General features: G+C 43.6%; 1 protein-coding gene across 1 annotated transcript; it reads left to right on the plus strand.

Annotated features, from left to right (window-relative positions):
* Positions 1-1,915: 1,915 nt before the first annotated feature.
* On the plus strand, positions 1,916-21,476 carry mgab (MAX dimerization protein MGA b). The gene is made up of 22 exons (XM_083933645.1): positions 1,916-2,299; positions 4,703-5,904; positions 8,077-8,524; positions 8,723-8,816; positions 8,957-9,070; positions 9,185-9,310; positions 9,951-10,061; positions 10,237-10,603; positions 10,894-11,092; positions 12,668-12,902; positions 13,247-13,425; positions 14,073-14,298; positions 14,499-14,728; positions 15,692-15,925; positions 16,095-16,356; positions 16,897-17,501; positions 17,646-17,743; positions 17,865-17,904; positions 18,085-18,249; positions 18,842-18,953; positions 19,280-19,870; positions 19,955-21,476. The coding sequence occupies exons 2-22, from the start codon at positions 4,739-4,741 to the stop codon at positions 20,827-20,829; spliced, it is 6,477 nt and encodes a 2,158-aa protein (XP_083789771.1). The 5' UTR covers positions 1,916-2,299; positions 4,703-4,738; the 3' UTR covers positions 20,830-21,476.
* The last annotated feature ends 783 nt before the right edge of the window (positions 21,477-22,259 follow it).

Consider the following 22,259-nt stretch of genomic DNA (forward strand, 5'->3'; position numbering starts at 1 on the left):
AATTACACATTTCTACAAATACATACATCTTTAAAACTATTATTTAACTTTTTTAAAATTACATTAAAATAGATGATATTGTGTTATAAACAACTAAAATTCTGTTTTTTATAACAGAAGGGTAAGAAATAAAATCCCTATTCTATAGCTTTTTGTTTTCTGAAAGAAACGCAGAAACAATTTTGAGCATTTTCAGGAACTTTAACCAAAAATCCAGCATTTTCAAACCTTGAAAACACAACATTAAAATTAATGCATCTTCAATGATTTCAAGCACCTGTTCAAGCCCTTATATATTTATTTATGTATCATAAAATAGTTCATCATCTAAGAAGAATCCAATCTTTAAGCTCTATAATAATACACCATGGTGATAAATCCTATGATCCTCGGAAATATTTCAACTTCCGGTAGAAATTGGAAAGATGAGTGTATATATATAATATTATTTTAATATTAGCGGATTAATTGTCTTAATATGACACGTGAAAGCTGCGTGCATGCATTTATGTATGTATGAGTACCCCTCAAGATCAAACATATGCATTTCGCCGACAGTGTATTAAAACCAAATAACTACAACTGGGAGCTCCGCAGCAGCAGGGACGGGCTGCAGGGTGTCGAGATCCGCACGTGGAGTACAAAGGACGGGTAGGTCCATGTGGTCCTCGTCCCCACTTCCTCGTCCTGCACGGTTAGACCCCGCCCTGCTGCTTTAACAACACATGACTCTTTCTGCTGTCTTAATCCAGTCCTTCGACGTGTTTAATCTGAGTTAGAAACCGACATAGATCCCTAATCTCTGAAGGGAAATCTTGGTGTTTATTGTTTTATTTCAAAAGTTAGAAAACGCATAACTCAGATATTTCCTTTGATGAGCTGAAAATGTAATTCGGTGTCAAACCCACGTCTGCACATTTGCATTAAAGGTGTGAAACGCCGTTCACTTGGTTCTTTATTGAAATGCTTGAGGCTACTTTTAGCAGGGAGGGCTGCAGACTAGTCTAACCCCCTTCCGTCCGTCGACACCAATTCAGAACCGAGCCATATATCCACGGCTATTATTTCAATTTACAGTAAATAAATAAATAAAAATGTATCCTAGGCGAACAAAGTCACATTCAGACACCGTGAGCTTGTATTTATGTCGACCGTGAGCTGCAGCAGTCAGGGTCAACGTTTGTTCGGCCGTCGAGTTAAGACGTGTCCCGGTGAAGTGCCCTCCGTGAACACCGCAAAGTTCAATTTAACTCCGTAAAGCTTTGCTAAATATTGTGTTTCTCCCGGTTAATTCCTCATAAGTGGCGAGCATTCGTTTACATAAGCCGTTATCATGGGCTACTTGGTGTTAGCCGCCATTTTATCAGAGCAACAAAAGCCAGTCAATGTTGTTTTTCTGCAGTTTTACTCCATAAACCATGTGAGGGTCAATTCGGATACATTGTCGCCGGAGGAGGAGGAGGAGGAGGAGGAGGGGAAGGGGGGTGTAAACAAGGAAACTGCACCGGCAGTCCCACGCTACAAAATAACTTATTTAAAATTTAATTAATATTGTTATCGGAAGTGTGTTTGGGTCAAATTCTCGGCCCAGTGGCACCATGAGGAACCAACTGTCCGGTGGAGAGGGAGCTCGCGCATTGGCTGCTGGAGCTCGACCGCCATGGTGAACGTGTTACGTCACAAACCGAGAGCACGGATGTGTGTGTATGTGTGTGTGTGTGTGTGTGTGTGTGTGAGAGTGTGAGATGGGCTGAGAGGACTGTGTGTGTGTGTGTGTGTGTCACAGAGGGTGAGAATGGAAATGTGATCGAAAAAGGTAGAAGAAGTAAAGGGGAGATAAAGTGTCGAGTGCGCGCGCTCAGCTCAGCGGGAACATTTACGCCGAAACTTGCTGAGAGTTGTCTTTTTTACACCGGCGCACGGACCGAGCTGGAGGTGGGAAGAAGCGAGAGAGAGAGGGGAGAAAAAAAAAAAACCTCCGGGATGGTGGACTCCCGCTTCCTTCGCTGTGGCGGCCCGGGAATCACGCGCCATTGAAGCGAGGGGGGGGGTGAGACTTTGCAGTGCATGCGCTTTGGCTTCACTGCGAGCGTGCACGCCTCGGGTCGGTCGATGTGAGCACACTGGCGTGGCTCTCGGCCTCCATTTGCCAGTTTTTGTTTATGTTCGAGGGATTCACCGAGGCCCTTTCGACGGCTGCGGAGACGGCGGCGTGCAACAGTTGAAGTTTTTCTACCGTGGACGTTGTCAACATGTCGCCCCCGTAGGCCACGAGGCGCCGCAGCCCGACGTTTGAAAGGTGAGGCGTTACAATGAAACCTGCAACTTTTCCAACTCAGTGAGCGAGCGAGCGAGTGTGTGAGCGGCCTCTTATCTCTGCCGTGTGTGAGGAAGGAAGAGCGGCTGACAAACAACTTAAATTACCGCTGTTGCTTTTTAATTTTAAGGAGGAAAAATAGTCCCACGGAGGACAGTTGAGAGTTTGTGTGGTAAACACGCCGGTTGCTGCCCATTTAATGCACTCGCTGGACCGGTTAACACCTTTTAAGACCCGGCTACAACATCTGTGTTGGTGTGACTGTGTGCTTAGTACATTTGACCCAGAGAGGGCAGAGCGACACGCTATTAGCTCGGCCTCTGTCGTCGACGGGGGTTATTTAAATGAAGGCTGCAAAGGTAGAAGTATGGAAACGTCTATCTCCAGTGCCGTATCCACACTCCCAGGCCTGGGCCGAACATTTGAGCCGTGCCCTCGGCTGCGAGGCAGCAGGCAGGCCATTGGTCACACCGAGCGGATCCCACGTGAAGTGCGCTGCAAAGTCCACTTTTCTCACACTGCGAGAATAATTAATATGGTTCTATTAAACATAAAAACTAAACACACCTCACCCCATCTGTGGTATTTTTCAGTGCTTACAGTAGTCTCATAAGTGTCATTATGATGCCTTTCAGGTGTGCAAGCCAATGATATGGGCGGATTTGTTTTGGTGTTTTTTTCTCCTGCTACATTTTCAGCCTGGGTGGTTTTAAACTCCAGATTTAATTTAACATGTTATGTATTTTGTAACAAATAGGTGTTGTAACATTAGAAGAAGAAGAAAAATAATTCCTTTATTAGTCCTGTGAATGGGGAAATTTAATTTTCACTCTATTATTGTTATTCATGTTACACACACACAGCCCCGAAATACACACACATGCACAGAGAGGACCTATATACATGCAACCAATGGAGAGATGTTAGAGCGAGGGGGCTGCCAGTGACCAGCGCCCCGAGCAGTTGGGGGTTCGGTGCCTTGCTCAACAGCACCTCTGCAGTGCCCAGGAGATGAACTGGCACCTCTCCAGAAGCCACAAGTGACAGAACAGGCTTGGTGTTTTGTATCAGTTAGATAGATATAGACAGATAGATAGATAGATAACTTTATTTATCCCTGAGGGGAAATTAGGTCATCGTAGCAGCGGTGCAAAACAGTCAAAAATACAAAATATAAACTACAATAAAAGTACAGTATCGCAGATTTAAAACACTATATTACAATATACGATGTGGATTTTAATGTGCAAGAGAGAGAAAGGTGCATTTTTAATTACAGTGGTAGATTTCAGTAATAAGTCACTTAAATGATTAGGGTGTGTATTTATATTATATTAATACTACATCCGTATATTAAGACAGTCAAACACTAAGTGCCATTATTTCATCGTTTCAGTCGCTGTTAACATAGACTGGCCCACTGCTGCAGTTTTTGTCTTCATATTCCTCGTATAGTTTTTATATTTGTTTGATTTTTGTTGTGTCGTCCAGCCGTACTATTGCTGTCTTTGTGCTGCTGTACCCAACGAATTTCCCCTCCGGGCATCAGTAATCTTTATCCTTATGTTAACTATAATCCATAAAATTATGCCGTGCATGTCTTTACACGGGGAAACAAGTCAGCCGTAGTTCATAGAAGGACCGGATTTGATCCACGGTTGTAAATAAATGCTGTTTTTTATCCATTAGTAGCAAATTTATTTATCAGGAGCACGCAGCATATGATCACATCGCTCCGGTTTGATGATGATGCGGTGGTTCCTACTTGACACAATTTAGCTTTCTTATAAATCATTCACATCAGATATCTTGGAATTTCGCCTGGGTCTTTTGTGGCTCACAAAACATGAGAAACAAACAGTTGAATTTCCTTTAATTTTGTATGATATGAAAACAATGCTTATATATCGACCTCAGTGATATCATTTCTGAAATTTGATTTCCCAGAACACACGGTTGCACCAACAATTAGTCTGTCAGTCATTTGTACACAGCAGTTTGTCAGCACCACTGCTGCTTTGCATGCACGTTAGCACTATGAAGTGTGTTTGTGAAAATGATCAAATATACTTTATATTTTAATAATGTTGAGTTCATGACTAAATGGTTCAGTAATGAACACTACTAGATTTGTCTCTTTTTGCATCTTTTATGGCTCTTCTTTCTTTTATGACACTATTTGCTCTGCTTGGATGACCGGCGATTGCTTTTGTTAACATTTGTCAGCAAATGGGTTGTATTTGGCTTTGAATTTCTCTTTTCTGTCTTGTAGTTTTTTCTAGTTTTTAGCACATATGTTTACTTAGCTCTGACGTGTGTATTGAACCCATGAACACAGCCGTGCTATAAAGCTGACGTGATTATTATCCTTTCATTTTCTGTTAGGTGTCAAATGAAGTGGTGCAGCCACAGCTGTTGGTGATGCCTGCCACAGACTCTGAACCCGCATCAATGGAAGACCCCCATGCACTGGGGGATGAGGAGGGGAGTTCAAACAGCATTCCCTCTTCACTTCCTCCCACTACCATCCCTTCTTCAACATGTCTCGATCCAGCCACTACAATACCTAATTTCCCTTGCGAGACAATGACTGAGAAAAAAGCCGTCTCCATGGCAAGTAATGATTGTGCCTCGGCTCTCTCTTCACCCGCCGAAGCTAGTCCAGCCAAGCCTGCTGCAACATCGCCTACCGCCTTTGAAGGGACTGGTGAAACACGCCCAGCTACCTCACATATCGCGTCAGCATCAGACTCCCTAACGTGCACAAAGATGAGCCTTGATAACAAAGCAGAAACCCCGCAATCATTTTCTGCGATGCCAGCTACGACTTTTGGCAGTTCAGACCGGGATACGGACTTTCCCAACGTGCTGACCTTCAAGGGCGTCAGTGTCACTCTGGAGAATAACAGTGTATGGAAGCAGTTCAACAGCTGTGGAACCGAAATGATTCTCACGAAACCGGGGCGCCGCATGTTCCCATATTGTCGATATCGCCTGTCTGGACTAGATCCTGAGCGGCAGTACAGTCTGGTCCTTTCCATAGTTCCAACGGACCAGTATAGGTACCGCTGGGGCACAACCAAATGGGAGACCAGTGGATCCGCAGAAAACCAAAACCAGGGTCTGATCCGGGCATTCTCCCACCATAACTCTCCCTGTCGAGGCTCGGACTGGATGGGTAGCTTGGTGTCCTTCTACAAACTCAAACTGACCAATTCCTCCCAAGACCAGGTCGGCCATATAATCCTACACTCCATGCATCGCTACATTCCCAGACTCCATGTGATTCCTGTCCCAGATGGAGACGTATTCACACCCGACCAGCCTGTAGTCGTGGGACCAGAGAGCATGACCTTTACTTTTCCACAAACTGAGTTCATGGCTGTGACGACTTATCAGAACTTTCGGATCACCCAGCTGAAAATTAATCACAATCCGTTTGCAAAAGGCTTCAGGGAGGACGGCAACAACTCGCGCCTACTGCGGGTCACTACAGAGGCTCATCTTGTGGTCAAGACAGACACTCAGCCTCCTATTTTAAAATCTGCTGAACTCACTGGAAAAAAGGAGCAGGTTGTGGCTCTGAGGTAAGTTGGATATAGTTTTTACTACATTTGGTCTGTATTCAACACGTGGATATTAGATACACCTGTACAATCTAAAGCAGCAATCCAATACCTCTACCTTTAAGATATTAATGCCCGGCTTAACAATTTCCCCCTGGGATTATTGAAGTATGTCTGATTCTGATTCTTATTTGATGAATCCTCATCCATCAGGGAGGTCATGTAAGTAGGTGTTTATTATTGTGGTCGTTGTTTGTAGCCGCTGTTTTTTTCCAAACATGTTGATACATTTTTAAATTGATATGAAACAAGTACAATGACATATAGCACGCCATAAACGACACAGTTCTTACACAGGAAGAGAAACAACAACAACAAAAAGGCATAAAAAATCGGTCTAGACAAGAACAAAAAAACACCCCGTTTCTTTCCCGCGAAGGTCCTGTAGTTCAGCCCCCTCCACCTTTGGCCGTGTCACGTTTGACCTCGTCTTAGTCCGAGTGAGTTCGTCCAGCACCAGAACCCATCCTGAGGGTTTCCAAGTCAAGAGAGAAAGACAAAAGATTAACACTCTACAGGGAGACGGCCCATAAGAGGCTTCTGAAGGCTTAGAAATGACTGGTCCTTTCAAGCACCGAGGTGACCCTCCCATGTGGTAGTACATTAAAGATTTCTTTATATTGCAGGAGGGTTTATCTTGCTCGTTAGAAATAATTCATCCAGCAATTTAAGTTATGGAAGAATAGTAGAAACACATCCAGTCCAATACCACAACAACACCAAGTACGGCCCCAGTAATAAACATATAGTTGAATTAACACCTCAGTTTTAATAAAAATTGGCTGTTGTAAGCCGAGTAAAGGTAGAATATGTGGCATTGCTGTTGTACTGAATTGCATTAGATTGTTATGGTGGACAGGGAATGTATCTACATATATATGTGTTACTCTTGAAATCATTTGAAAAATCAGTTTTGTCATTCAACTACAAATAATACATTCACCATTTTCGTCTCAGATATTTATATTTAAATGTTAGGGTTTAGAAAATCTTGGCAGACTGACTGCTGTCATCTTATTTTAACTGGTAATAACTGATGCAAGAAAACATACATCCACTACGGCCTGACAAAGTCACCAAAGTAACCTAAACCCAATCGTTCATCAGAAAAAATGTGGCATGACTCTAAAGGATAACTCCTGGCAGGTCAGTTAAGGGAGGGCCATATTTACGGTGGATAGATAGTAGGGGTGAGCCCGAATAGTCGACTATTCGCCCAGAGGAGCCTGGTTCGACTGTCAATCTCATAGTCGACTCGTCGCAAAATGCGTAAAATGTGTTTATGAAAAATGGATTATTCCATTCTGGCTCTGGGGTGCTGAATGTCTGATTTTACATAGAGATGCTTGGTTTCTCCCAATAAAGCATGATAAATAGCCTATTTGGGTATAAATATAAGCCCATTAATAAATACTGTTGCTAAAAGTGTGAAAATAATTCATGTGCTTTTAATCTGTCTCCTTAGTGTGGGAATAACCTCTTAGACTAAGTTGTACTATCCAGGATCCGGCACTGTCAGAGTGCATCTTGGCTGGGCTTTAAATCTATCAGGGAGTCAGAAATACAACAGACTGCTAGTGTTTAATCATCAGCAAAAAAAATTTCATCCGATTCGCCTACAGAAATTTTTAGTCGGGGACACCATTAATAGATAGCATAAGAGGAACATCTTACATTTGACACATTAAGGCCGGTGCAGTGGTCCCACAAAGGCCTTCAACATAACTGAACAGGGGAAACTGAAACAGGACGTTACTCAACAATGCTATAAAAACAAGGCCCTCAAAAGTAACTGTTTATTCACTTGTTTTGCATTCTCAAATTGAGGACTGAATGTTATAATATGAGTTTCAGTAGTTATCTCAGTGCTATTGTATTGGATTGCAATACTGTGAGCTGTTTTGTTACCATGTTCAGTTATAGTCCAATGACTCCATTACCAGGTGTAAGATGTGGAGGATACTAGAATGTAAACACGTTAATAACACATACATAGACATAAGCTGGGCAATAGGTGGTCTTCTGTTACCATTTCCTCATGCTGTGCCATTACAAGTTAATGCATTTTTAAAATGAGGTTTTTCCTTTTTCGTTTAGTATTGATAAACAGTACTCCTTTTTACTGTCTTACAGCACGAAGAAGCCCATTGTCTCTGCCTCTCTCCCAAATGAGCAAGAGACCAGACTGGTCCTGAAGCCCATAATGTCTACATCCTCCAATAAAGATGAACCCTATGTCCCCTGCATAAGAGGCAAGCACGCCCTCGGTGAACTCGTGCTCGTCCAAAAACGTCCACTCGTGGAACCCAAGGAAGAAACTGATGACGTCACCATAACTATCACAGAAATAGAGAAATCGATGCCCGTGACTCCCACTTCCTTGACTTCTACGCCGGGATCATCACCCGGGTACCGCAAGAGGAGGAAGAGGATTAACAAGCGCTGGGCAAATTCGCGGGGAAGAGAGTGGAAAGCTGCGGCTACCTCCCCCACGCTAGTCCACAGCTCATCATTGACTGTCGCTATGCAACCAGAGCTGGATGATGTAGAAGGCCTGATGTTTGTGTCATTTACCTCAAAGGTAAAACACAATTACTTAGTGCAAAGAATGCTAATCACATATCTGCACTCCTCAGAAGGAATTATGTCCATTTAGTCGAGGTGTCGGGTCTCTGCATTCCTTAGACGGGATTTGTTGTTCCAAACCAGAATGATTTTGGGGGCACATTAGTATAGGTTCATTGAAGTGCTTCAGCTTTAATTTTCGTTTGTCTAACAGGAAGCCCTTGAGGTTCACGTCGGGGATAAGCCCGCCACTTGCACGCCAGCATCTCCGGTTTCCCTAACGACGCCGATACAGTTTGAGTTAAAAGGTAAGCAATGTATAAACCTCTTTTATTTGGCTAACGTCTGTAACAGTGCTGCCCAAATGTTATGAATATCCTGCATTAACCTCTTGTCAACTCCTTTAAATAATCAAATTTCCTTTAAACACATCTCCGTTGTGTTTCAGTTGATGTGATTCCAGAGACTGATGAGGAGAAGATAGCCCGCTTGGAGGCGATCCTGCTGCATGACCTCAGGGTTCTCAAACACAGACAGGTCATCCATCCTGTGCTGCAGGAGGGTAAGTTCCTACAAACACACACATAAACATCCCAGTGGTTGAGTTGTTTATACAGAGTAATAAAGTGTAGATATTGTTTTCTCTCTTTGACTCCCTTTTTTGTCCGTTTTCTAGTGGGCTTGAAGTTGTGCTCCTTAGACCCAACAAAGTCCATCGATCTGCAGTATCTGGGGGTTCGTCTGCCGCTACCTCTCCCAAATCTACCAGAAAAAGACAATGCCATGGCTCCGTCCCCTGGTGGTAAGTTGGACTTGTCATTTACAGTTTGTGCATGTTCATTGAAGTCACATTCTTGTAGTGGCACATTTAAATAACTGTTTGGACACAAAAATGTAATCTATTGATGATAGCTATGAACTATACTGCCCTACAAAGCCAAAGTGAAGTAACTACGAAATCATTTGAAACTATAAAAAATGGCTTTAAAGTTTGTTGTCTGTCCCAACAAATGAATAGTTTTTACATCTATGATTGATTATGGTTTACTTGTTTGCCATGGTATCATTTTTATCCAAATCAATCCAAACCTCCATACTTTGACCCAAAGCTGTGCAGAACTCATGTCATTGGTGATTTCGTAGTTATTGCACTTAGGCTTTGTATCTGATTTCTCAATCATAGATACATTTGTAATTTTAACAATTTTGTCACAATAAGAAAACGAGCAAAGAGCCATAACATGTCAATTACCTGCAGGATTTATTGTCATCTGGGGAAAAGTGAGCGGATATATTCTAAGAGAAACACTTATGTTTGGGTGAGGGAAACCAAACCCCGTTAATCTGCATACACTGTCCACACTGCAGTGACACAAAGCTGGTTGAAAGTCTGCAACGTTTCCCCTTTAACTGAAGGCTAATGCGGTGTGTTTCTCTCCCAGATGAGGGATTATCCTTCATCTCCCGGACAGGAAAGACAAGTGACATGACAAAAATAAAGGGATGGAGAAACAAGTTCATAAGAAGCAAAGAAACGACTCCTCACTGTGATGGTACGGTTCCCTCATCTTCTTATAGCTGAGGTGTCCATTTATCATGAAATGAGACTCGTAAAGTCACTGTAATTACCAAAATATGAACTGTACTGAAACCAACCCACTGTTCTTGTGTGTGATTCATTATTCCCCCTTGATAAATCAGAGTCTCTTTACTCTTCCTCTCCTAAAGGATCACAAAAGAACCTATCTGCTTTCTGCAGCAACATGCTGGATGAGTACTTGGAAAGCGAAGCCCAGTATATCAGCGAGCGCGCGGATGCCTTTTCCACAAACACTGAGGGCGCTGTGTCCTATCAGCTGCCTGTTAAAAGCTCCAGCTACGTAAAGACCTTGGACAGCGTACTCAAGCTTCGAAAAGCTGCTTCCCAGTTCACGGTGGGGGCCAACAGACCCTGCCCCCTTTCCCACAAACCCCACCTCTACTCTGCCCTGGTGTCCCCGCCTCCTCCTGTGGCCAGCCCTGCGACCCCTGTTGAAGCAGGAGCTCGGTCCAGGCGGCAGTCTGCATCTTCACCCCCACAGCGAGGAGCACAGGGGTAAGGATTTGCTTGTAACTGTTTTTGGGAACATTTCTCAACACTTAATCCAATTTTTCCGATTTTGTGTACTTTAGTTTTTTATTTAGTTCCCCTTAGGGCTGCAACTAATGACTGATGACTGGGGCTACTTGTATCTGTAGTTTATGTGGACTTAATAGCCCCATTGCAGCAAACTGAACGTTTACTTGCAGTGTGCATGTTGCAAAGTCAGTATCAGTAAAAGGATACAAACCACTTTTAAATAAAATGAACAATGCTAATGTGCTGGGTTCACCCTGTCTCTTCAGAGCATCTGAAGGGCTCAGCCAGAGACCAGCGGTGAGCGCCAGTCCGAGCCAGTGGACGACGCACAGATTTCCAGGCCTCAATAAGGTCCAGCTCAAACTGTTAGAGATGGAGTTTGGAGCCTTGACCCAAGGCCTGAGGAGAACCCAGCTGACCCCAGACAGACTTTCAGTGGCTCTGTCTGTAATGCTGACGAAACAGGTATGCAGCATACTGTACAAATGTACGCTCTGAGTTTGTGTACACTTTCATTTGACATCACTGACGCAGCTTTTAGTGCTGATGTCATGCTGATTTTCATATTAAACTTTGAAGGTAACTCTTGCCTTTTATAATATACAATGTAAACTGGTAAGTAAGAGGAACAACAGTGTCTCCCACGGGCCAGGTAGCAAAGTGTGAAGGGCAGTATGGAAACCTTTTTTGCCGGGCGCCTTGTCTGGATTTGGGGGGCTCAGACAGACACTGTTGCCTTTTCTTTTGCTTCATTATCGTATTTAATTGGACAATCTTTAACCAGGCCAGGTGACTGACAGGTGAAATAGAGGGAGAAACGATACTGTAGCTGGACCAAAAACGCTTTTACTTGACACAATTTCATGAGACTGATCAGTAAGGATGTAAGGATACACTGACTCGTGATTGGATTCAACTCACGATACTAGTGAATACGAGTTCCCAATACGGTGTTTTAACCAAAACAGCTGAAATCTACCAAATATATAGGCTATTCTCTTTTCTTTTATTAAATGAAAGAATGATTATTTCTGAGGTATTAACTGCAAAACAATGCACATAACATTTTCTTTCTAAAAGTTAAACTGAACATATAAATATATTTGTTTAAATAACAATAATTGAATTAAAAAACAAAGAGACTAAGGCTGCGCCTGTGTCCATAGTTTGACATTGACATGTTTTTTTAAAGGAACATCAGCATATTTTCAGGAGCTGAGATCTCTGCACATGCACAAATGAGTGCATTTATATGGACATGCATATCCACATTATGAGGCTTATGATCATATTCAGGATGTGGTGTTTACGTGACCACAGAGAACTCAGGTTATTCATATTCCCCGTACACATGATTTAATACCATTGTGTTAGCAGAGGCGCTGTGTACAGAAACAAACCAGCATCAGGAAATATGAAACACTTACCAAAGCGTAACAACTTAACTGCTAATTTCTTCTCTGCTCTGACCATCAGCAGCTACAGCTGTCTGCTCTGAGTTCATCATCCGTCTCTCTTCACCGGCACACACACAGACTAGCCTCCGCAGCGTACTGAGGCATTCCTGAGATTAACTACATAATAACTTCCTCCGCACCACTGCCAGTAGATTCATTTTTCATCTCAACCAATTTGAATCTTCACACATTTTAATTGTGTGTGTGTGTGTGTGTGCGTGCGTGCGTGCGTGTGTGCGTGTGGTATATTGTTCTCAGACATCAAACAGAGCATCATGTATCCCTAACAGCTCATTGTGGGTAACAGGAGCAGTGTGACACCGGGGTCAAGCAGCTCTCTCTTATGTGAACACACGCTGTTTAATGTGTGTGTTATTTGGAAATGATTGAATGGAACATTATTCATATATTTAAAAATCGCATTGAAATATCAAACAAACCGAGAATCAATTTGTGGCGCTTGATGTTGATTCTGTGGCGCTGTACCACACACTGGTCTATGTCACTGAACAGCGATTGGCTAATCTAGAGGAAAGGAACACACGTGGAATTGTTCCGATGACTCTCCCTTTCTTCTAACCAGATGCTGCCCAGTGAGGTGCTGAAAACCCAGCGTCCAAAATATAAAACGGTGGCACCTGAATGTGGTCAGGAGTTCTGCACACTGGGCTGCGTGTGCTCCAGTCTCCAGCATCTGAACAGAGGGCCGCTCCACTGCCGGCGGCCCGAGTGCATGTTTGGCTGTGCCTGCTTCAAACGCAAAATCACCAAGCAGTTGAGTGCGGGGGAGCCTGAACAAGTGATCCAACCTGTTTACTGTAAGATCAACTTTTGATATCATTTGTATGTTAGGTTCTTATTTGTTCTGTTTTATCTGTACCTCTAAAATCATGGTTTCAGATTATCTTTGATAGATTATCTTTGATAGATTTACCATTTTGAAGCATTTGTATCAATGTAATTCCTTCATTCATAACACGATTTTCCAGAAATTGAGCGTTTGGTTAATGTTTTACATTTGAATTACAAACCTCTCTTATATGTATGTTATTATTATTATTATATATTATATACATAGATGATATAGTTCTTATAGCCCTTTTTTACTGCTCAGATTGGTCTCAACCTTCAGTGTTAATGAGATGCTTTCATCCCTCCCCAGCTGTGACTAACATGGAACATGTGGTCCAACCTCGTCCGGGCTCCCATTCTAAGAAACTGTGGAACCAAAACATTCTCGATGTGGATCGAGAGCCGCTCTATGCCCCTGAAAGTGCTGCAGTGTGTTTGTTCCCTTTAAAGATCGTCAAACGCAGCAGTATACCTCGTCCAAAGCAAACGGTAAAGTAAAATCTCTCTCTTATTGGATTTAATAGAGGTTCTGTGCTGAAACTGTAGATTTTTTTTATATATATATATATATATATATATATATATATGAAATGTCTGATGCTAAAGAAGTTTAATTACTTGACCAAGGAGAACAGAAGAGTCGTCAACACAAAGTAGTGCGTGAATCCACATTAGTTCTGAGGCTCAAACAGCAAAGATCAGATTCTTATAGAAAGGGGGGGGGGGGGGGGGGGTGCTATCATCTCATTGGCCATAATGCAAAAACATGACCTTAAGGAAGTGACGTGAGTGTTATCATTTACGTCTGCAGCCTGCAGAGTCAGATTGAAGGCGCCAAGGGAATTGTGAATGGTGGCCTTGGCGGGCTCCAGGGAGTGTTCAGGTCAACCTAACTGACACACAAGCAATCTAACAGAAGCCCACTATAATAACAAGGGTTGAACATTAAACCCAAACTATATAAATATACTGGATATCCTCATTATTGATTCTCAGTTAATCTATTATTGCTCACTGTTATCGGATTATAAAAGTGGTTGCTGATAAGTTGAATAGGTAATAGTAGTTGTTGCAGCTCTAATTCCTTGTGTCCCGTTTTTTTACATTTTAAACTGAAATAAAAATCATGATTGCAGATCCGAGAAGAGGACAAGGATCCGGTGTATAAATACTTTGAGAGCTTGATGACGTGTGCTCGTGTAAGAGAGTTCAACAGCAAGCCGCCCCCTGAAGTCACCCTTGAGCCCAAGGTCCTTGATACTTCCACGCCGATACCCGCAGCGAAACCACAGAAAACAACAACGACAACCGAAAACCTGCTGAAAAACTACCATAAAACTACACTGAGTGTTGAAAAAGCAGGTGAGGAACCAACGAAGGCGCACAAAGTAAATAATTCGGTTTGTGCTGTAAATGTTTCGCCTGCCACTGAAATCCATAAATCTGCAAATCTTCTTTTATTTTCCAATTCTTGACTGGATGGCGTGCCCGACTGTGTGATACTAAAGATATTCTGCTATCTGTTACTACACACAACCATAATGCAGCATGTCCCCCAGCAGAAAAGGCTCCCCAGAGGACCGTTCACTCAGATGAAACAAAAGCAAGAAAGCAAATCGAGATCCAGTCAGCGTGTCAGTGGGACAAGGACAGCAAAATGGTCCTGGAAGCTTTGTGTGGGCGCATGAATCAGAACCGGCTGTCCCGGCTCTTCTGGGTAGGACCCTACTGTGTCCGACCCATCGCCAAGATCTTCATGCGGAAGCCCAGCGGCTCCATCGTCACCTACAGGGTGAGTCTCTCAGGAGAAATGTAAAAAGTGATTCAAGTCCAGAATCTACTGTATACAAACTAAATGCTGTCTTTGCCTCTTAAATACCGTATTTTCCGCACTATAAGGCGCACCTTCAATAAATGTCTTATTTTGAACCTTTTTTCATATATAAGGCGCATAGAATAGACGTCGAGGCTGGGGTTACGTTGAGGACCGCCTCTAAATTCATTGATGTTAAGTTGGCGTGCTAGCGCTGTTGCCTTCAGTCGAATAGTGACTGTACGGACTCTTCTACTTGCTGCTCTCTCTTCAACACCCCACTGTTGGAGTTTGTCCTCCAACTGTAGCCATCTTGCTCTGTTCCCTCTAAACTCTGTTTAGTCTTCTTTACTTGGCGCAGGTCGTCTTGTTGCTTCCGCACCATTGATTGGTTCATGTTCAACTCTCTGCCTGCTGCTCTATTCCCGTGTTCTACTGCGTGACTAATGGCCTTGAGTGTAAACTCTGCGTCGTAAGCGTGTCTCTTAACAGGAGCCATTTTGGGCTCTTTACACAAACACAGACATGGAAATGAAACGGCACGCTTCGCGCAGTCGTATATCTCAACATGCACCGCACGTTACTTCTTCTACGGGGGAAAATAGAGTCGGCGGCTGCTTACCGTAGTTGCGAGACCTGTTGTGGCTCAATATTGGTCCATATATAAAGCGCACCGGATTATAAGGCGCACTGTCGGCTTTTGAGAAATTTGATGGTTTTTAGTTGCAACTTATAGTGCCGAAAAAAAAGGTAATTACAATATTATTATTTTTAATTTACTAAAACTGTACTTTTTCCTGCCTTGCCCTAGTAGTTATTTGAATGACCAGTTATGATGATCAGCTGATACAAAACAGCCCAGCCTCTGAATAATGTAGCATTTGTCCTCATTTCATGACTTGAATTAAAAAAGAAAATCTCCTCTCCTCCACTCTTTGCTAGCTGCACATCAGTAAACCATCTAAAGCCAGTGATAACGATGAAGACGCGTATGATGACAGCGATGAGGAAAAGCATGCGGACAAAAGCTTTGATGGGGACGTTGATGCAGAAGAGGACGAGGAAGAGTCAGAAATGCGGTTTGGTGTCACACCTTTTCTCAGTGGAGTGTTACCTGCAGGCAGACTGAGAGCCAGGACCAAACCTGTTGGCTGCCAAGCATGTGGACTTATACAGGTCAGGCTCAAGGACATGCCATTTATATAAAACACTGTTAATGAGGTTTTACCTGGGATGAACCACACTTTGTGTACAGACATTTAATTCATAATTTTTAGTTGGAAACACTTTAAACACTTACTTAGAATATACGTGAGTAATATCTATGTTTGTCTTCCTTTTACAGGTAAATGGAAAATCCTACAACCAGGCCAGACTGTTGCTGGGGAACATGGGATCTCTACATCCAGCCAACCGCCTTGCAGCATTTGTCACAGGCCGACTGCGTCCTCCCGCCAACGTTTCTCTTAAGAACTCTCAGCACTCCGACCCCGCGAACAAAATCAACAATCCCGGTCCTGTGCACATAAAGGCTGCCGGCACAGTAGTCCCTCCAATTATAACTGCAAGGAAATCCACTGATCTGAAGGCACCGGCACAACCACCAGGTAGAACCGTCTCTCTCTCTCTGTTCCTCGACCTCAGCACAAGCACTTAGTTTTAAGATGACTGCGTCACAAAAGAGGGAAAAGTAATCATCTCGAGAACCCTCCAACAACAGACACACATGCGGCGACTGCAGAATATTGAAATGGTCCAAGGAAATTAAACTAGTACCACCTAAATAAATATATGCACAAATCCAGTTTCCAAGGGATAATAAAAATGGGACTTGGCGAGACTTCTGCTAAGGGTAGGCAGGAGATAAATGGATACACACAAATGTGTTGGTGTTCTTTCCATATATTTAGACCATATCTGACATTATTTTTACTAGTTACTGTAATAACCACAAACACTGAGAAAGCAGCGGTGCATCAATTAGTTAAACATTACTGATATAATAGAAGTGAATCAAAGGAAACATGTTTCAAATTTAGCTTTAAGGAAAAAAATGTAATGTCTAAAGATACAAAACTCCAGCAGCTGTGTTGAAATAGGATAACTGTGTCTTTGTCTCACCACCTTTCACTGTTTTGTTTATTCAGTTCCCATATTCCAGCCCGACTCTTGGAAAAAGGGATCCATCAACACGCCGCAGCCTTCACAAACTTCTGCCACCTTCAAGCCTTTCGTCTCAGGCCAGCACAGCTCCACATCCTCGCCCGTCTCTCTCACCGTGTCGCCATCGCTGAAAACCCCCAGCTTCTTAGGACAGAGCGGGACCTACTCATTCAGAATCTGCCCTCCAGCTAACCAGGGCACCAGAGGCCACAACCTGCCAGGAGTTACTCTGCCCGGGGGCTTCACCCTCATTCAGCTCCCTAAGCCTGGAGCTGATGGAGCTTCATCGGAATCTGTGAACACTACAAACCAGGCTGCAGTGGATAAAGCCCAGCCGGAAAAAGACACTTTGTTGAATTCGAGCCACTTAGCAGCTGGTTCAGATGCAAATTGGCTTGGTTTGCGTGCCTTAAATAGAGCTAGAGACCCATCGAGCAGCAAAACAGTGGAGCCCGGTTCCTCCTCTGAGGTGAACCGTGATGAGAAGACGCCATCAAATGAAACCGACAGCGGGAAGGTGGAATCAAACCTGGATATCGCTTCAGAGGACTTGAGCTCCGACTCCTCAGACTACTGTGGAGACGAAGATGTAAGTGTGCGGAATAAGAAATGTGTTCAGTGTTCACATTTGTTTCTCTGACTGAATTCTGCCTTAATATATAAAATATGAATGTTTATATTGTAGTAGTTGTTCCAGCTTTAAAAACTGCTTGCTGAATGTTGTCTTCATCAGGATGAGGTGTTGGACATTGAGACCGTAGAAGAAGTGGCACAAAAAATAACCATCGCTGAAATGAAAGAAGCCGCCCTCAGAGCACTAATGGAGTCACGGTAATATGTGTGGATGTGTGTGCGTGTGAATGAAAGGATTTGCGTTATATGAACATTTTCTGCTACTGAATGATTTTTGTCCCTTTTTTAAAAGTTTTGTTTAATTCTTCTCTACCTTCAGAGAATCCAGTGATGGTTTTGCATCAGCGAGGAAACTCCAGGTACGGCCATTTTCTCATGCAGCAAAACAGACCGATATCTCTAAAGTTATGATTTTGACAATATTGACTTCATATCATTATCTCAATAATAATAGGTTTTATCATCCTATCGGTTTTGATTGCAGAGTAGGGATAGTATTACTTATATTGATTTTCAACCCCGCTGTCTCTCCTTTCCAGGATCAAATGTACGATGAGCTCATTGAGTGTAAGGATAAAAGAAGGCGGACGAACCACACGGTGCTAGAAAGGCAAAGACGCGGCGAACAGCGGATACTCTTTGACAAACTCCAGGCTGTCCTTCAGAGTGACCCCAGGGCGCCCAGGCTCCGCCTCCTCTCTCTGGTCAGTTCAACGTCCTGCTCGGTCACGATTTCCTCAGATTTCCTTTGTAATTATGATAGGCCACAAACCACGCGACAACTACGAGGAAAAGCCTATTTGTTCTCAGTCATACATCCTGTATCAGTACGACATATGGAAGGTGGATATCCATTCCCTTTGACTTGTTTTTTTCCTTGCTTTAAAAATCGGTACCTGACTGACCGCTCCAGAGAGAGCGTGGAAGAGGGGAGAAGAATATGTATAAGATTTTATGTCTTTTCAGCACAAAAGAATAAACTTTGTGAAATACACTGTACGCTACACACCAGTCCTGTCCTGAGCACTTTGTATGTGATAGGCCATCATAATGTGGAAAATGTAGCAGTGCACTACTGTAGGTTTTCTGTATTTCAATAAGAATGTATTTAAAAAGAAGAAGAATCACTGTATGAAGGAGTGGCAAACCCCCTGTGTCACCTATTCCAACAATGGCACACACACACACACACACACACACACACACACCATTTCAGTAGTGTACAAGTTTGACACGATGATCCATTCACAGTTCCGAGTCACGGTCTTCACTCTCTCCCTTCTGTTTTCTTTGCAGGCCGTAAAAGAAATCCAAAATCTGTCGGAGACCTCCAGAAGTCTGGAGGAGAAGAAGAGGAGGCTGCTCCGGATGCAATCCATCTACCTGAAGGAGCTTTCCCTTTTGTCTGGTATGTACAGTTTATGTGGCTGCATGTTGTCGCATTATGTACTTGGCCTCACTTTGTGCTGACGCGTGTACTATTTAAATGGAAATCTGTTGTGGAGAATTAGCACAAAGGCACGCCTGTTGCACTGCTGATCACGGTTAGATTGATTGCCACCAAATCCACTGCAAGTCAATGTGATTATCATGAATAATGAGCAGTGTCACACAGGTGTCCTTATGAATGACAGCAGCTTCCGTTGCTCATGTGTGCATGAACAGTATACGTGTGTACATACAGCATGTGGCTGCCTTTACTGAAACTTGTCATGTGAAATTTCCCTTTTTCAGGGAAGCCGGGCACGATGATTAAACACAAGGTGCAGGAGATCTGCGAGAGGCAGAGAGAGAGAGAACAGAAGAGGGAGTGGAGGCCTTTCTTTTCCCAACTACTCCAGTCGAGAGCAGCATTTCTGCAGGCCACTACTCCCCAGTCCAAGGTCCAGGCCACACCCCTGTTGCAGCCTGACTTCTGCAGGGCCCCGTCTCAGGCTAAACCACCGTCGACTGAATTCCAAAAAAAGATTATGTCCCTGCTTCAGTCTAACCTAGAATCCCAATCCGGTGCACCTCCATCACTGTTCTCTCCAGCCCAGGCCGGGTTCACTGTCCCGTCACTACAAGGCGGTCAACATCCTACAAAGGTTGAGGGCCAGCAGGAGATACCAGATGCTCCCCCAGTTAAGGTCAGTATGCTCAATTCCCAAGCGGAGTGCTCAGTCGCAGCTAAACCTCAGGTCGCTGCGGCCCAGGACAAAGCCTCACCTGCTTCCTCAACACCCAGCTCCAGCAAACCTCCTCTTCAGCCTCCAAAGGCCGTTTCTCTCCCTCTGATCCGCTCCAAGACGGGGAGAATCATACTTCCTTCATCTCTCAAACCAAGTAAGTTAGGACATCCTGCTCAAATTAGCTGCATTTATGGGTTATATTATATTCTTACTTGTATATTTCCCTCTCTTCTCACAGTTGGTCATGGCTTCTATACACTCGTGGTTATGGAACCCAAGCAGAAAGCAAAGGAGGGTGAAGTCAGCTCTTCGGCTGATATGAAATCTTCTGATGTGGACTCCAAGAAACAAGACAAGAGCCTCTCTGAGTGTGACCACCCTTCAGATTCAGAAAGCGGCCATATTTTGGAGGATAAAACTAAACCAAAGTGTCCAGGTGCAATAGCCCCCCTGGCAGAGCTCGCCCTCCTTAACAAATCGATCTTTAAGCCTCCAGTGGCTCTGCAGGCTGTGAAGAACAGCCAGCAGGGGGGCACAGCAGTGGGTTTGGAAAAAATACTTCAAACGGCCTGCTTAAATTTTACACGCGTGAAACCGGTTCCTGTACCCGATGAGCCTGACCCCAGCCCTCCTGTAGCCCGCCGCGGCAGGGGCAGGCCTCGGGTTAACCCCGTCAGTGCCCCTGGGAGTGAAAATGAAAAACTTACTGTGGTAGAAAACACCTGTGAAAGTGAAGCCTATATTCCGGATGGAGAGAAACAAATAAAAACATGGACCTTGGAGAGCACCAAGACACAAGCAGAAGACTCCCCGGGCATGGTTAACGATAACCCTGTGCCGGTCAAACGAGGCAGAGGAAGGCCTCCGAGGAGCAAGTCTGCCCAGCTTTGGAGTCCTCCAGCCTTGGGAGCAGGAAGTAGTCCATTGAAATCCAACGAGGACAGCCCTGTCACTATACCCAGGAAAAGCCCTGGATCGTACACCTTGCACGGGGATGTCCGAGCATCTCGGCCATTGACCCGAGGCGCTCTAGGAAAGGACTTCCCCAGCGCCAAGAAGCGCTCCTGGATAGACGTAGAGAAGGAACTGGAACCAGAGCTGGAGTCCGAATAGTCCGCATATCTTCCCGTAGCTGTAAACGCCGACGCACAGAATCATTCGACCTCAGTTAGTCTCAGAGCTGGATGCTGCTCTGTGCTGGACACGTTGGTACCAAACTCAGTGGACCTTTTTTCATTCGATGGAGGTTTTTGGTATAAAGAATTTCGGAGAGAGCATTAATTGACCTGCTGAATGTAAGACTGAGATGACCTCCCACGTTCAGTTTAGACGTTACGTTTTCCCACGTCCATTAGTTCCCGTCAGAAACGGGATCTTGAGATCGGTTCAAATCATGTGTTTTTGGTTGAAGTCGTGCATTACTGATCTGTCTTATGCAAATGAAAGTCAAACTCTACAGATTATGTAATCCCAGTGCGTTAAGCCTTACAGTGTAAGTGTAATATCTGTTGGATGTACATATCCCATTGAAGTTGTTGTTTTCCGTTATTAAGGCCGTGAGTATCCTCTGTATTAGCACTTTATGTTTTCGGTAGAAACCACCCATGATGTCCGATGTCTTTGCTGTAGCTCAGTAATATACGTATAAGCCTGATGTGTCACAAGCAATCCAGATGAAATTTATTAGCCATATATTGTAACTATGAAAAATAACCTCTGTAAATATGGTCTTTCTTTTTTTAACCGCAATACATTTACTAGCTGAAACACTGACTGTACTGTTCTCTCAGTTCAGTGGAAAATGTGAAACACGTGGCCTTTAAACTTAATAAAAATGACATGCATTTATTATGGCACTCCACAGTCACTCAAAAATAAGCATTTTGTATTTGTTTCATGTTTTTTTTAAGTGTCCGTGCCGGCACAGGCGAGACCAGAGGAATTCTGTTTCCGGGTCGTCCGTCCTTGTGTCCATTCTTGTGAACGCAATATCTCAGGAACCCCTTCAGATTTGACACATACACATCTGCTCGGGTTCAAGGATGAACTGACTACATTTTGGAGTTGAAAGGTCAAAGTCACACACCTCAACGCACATGTTTGGTCATAACTCAAGAACTCCTACGGCAGTTATGACAACACTTCACACAAATGTCTTAATAGGATAAAAACAATGAAGTGATGAAACCGCATCATGACATGTTTCTGTTCATTAATCACCCCCTAAATCTACAGTCCCTACATGTAGAAAATGTATTCCAAAAGTTAATGACGAATTAGATTGTATTACTAAACTAAAGTAAATTAAAAATGTATGTTTAAATCCCAGTTTCTCTACAATGACTGTGATTGGTTTGGTGTCATCACGGGGGCGTGGCCTGTTCCATCTAGTGGGCAACAGCGTGGGGTTCTTTCAATGCAAATGACCCGTCAACCACAAAGCACTCAGGATTTAAATCCCGTTACAACCCAACTTTAGGATGCTAATGAATGCATATATTCAACATCAACAGGCCTTTGACCTTTTGATTGGCTGATTTAAT

This window comes from Echiichthys vipera (genome assembly GCF_963691815.1).
Source record: "Echiichthys vipera genome assembly, chromosome: 19".
Taxonomy (NCBI): Eukaryota; Metazoa; Chordata; class Actinopteri; order Perciformes; family Trachinidae; genus Echiichthys; species Echiichthys vipera.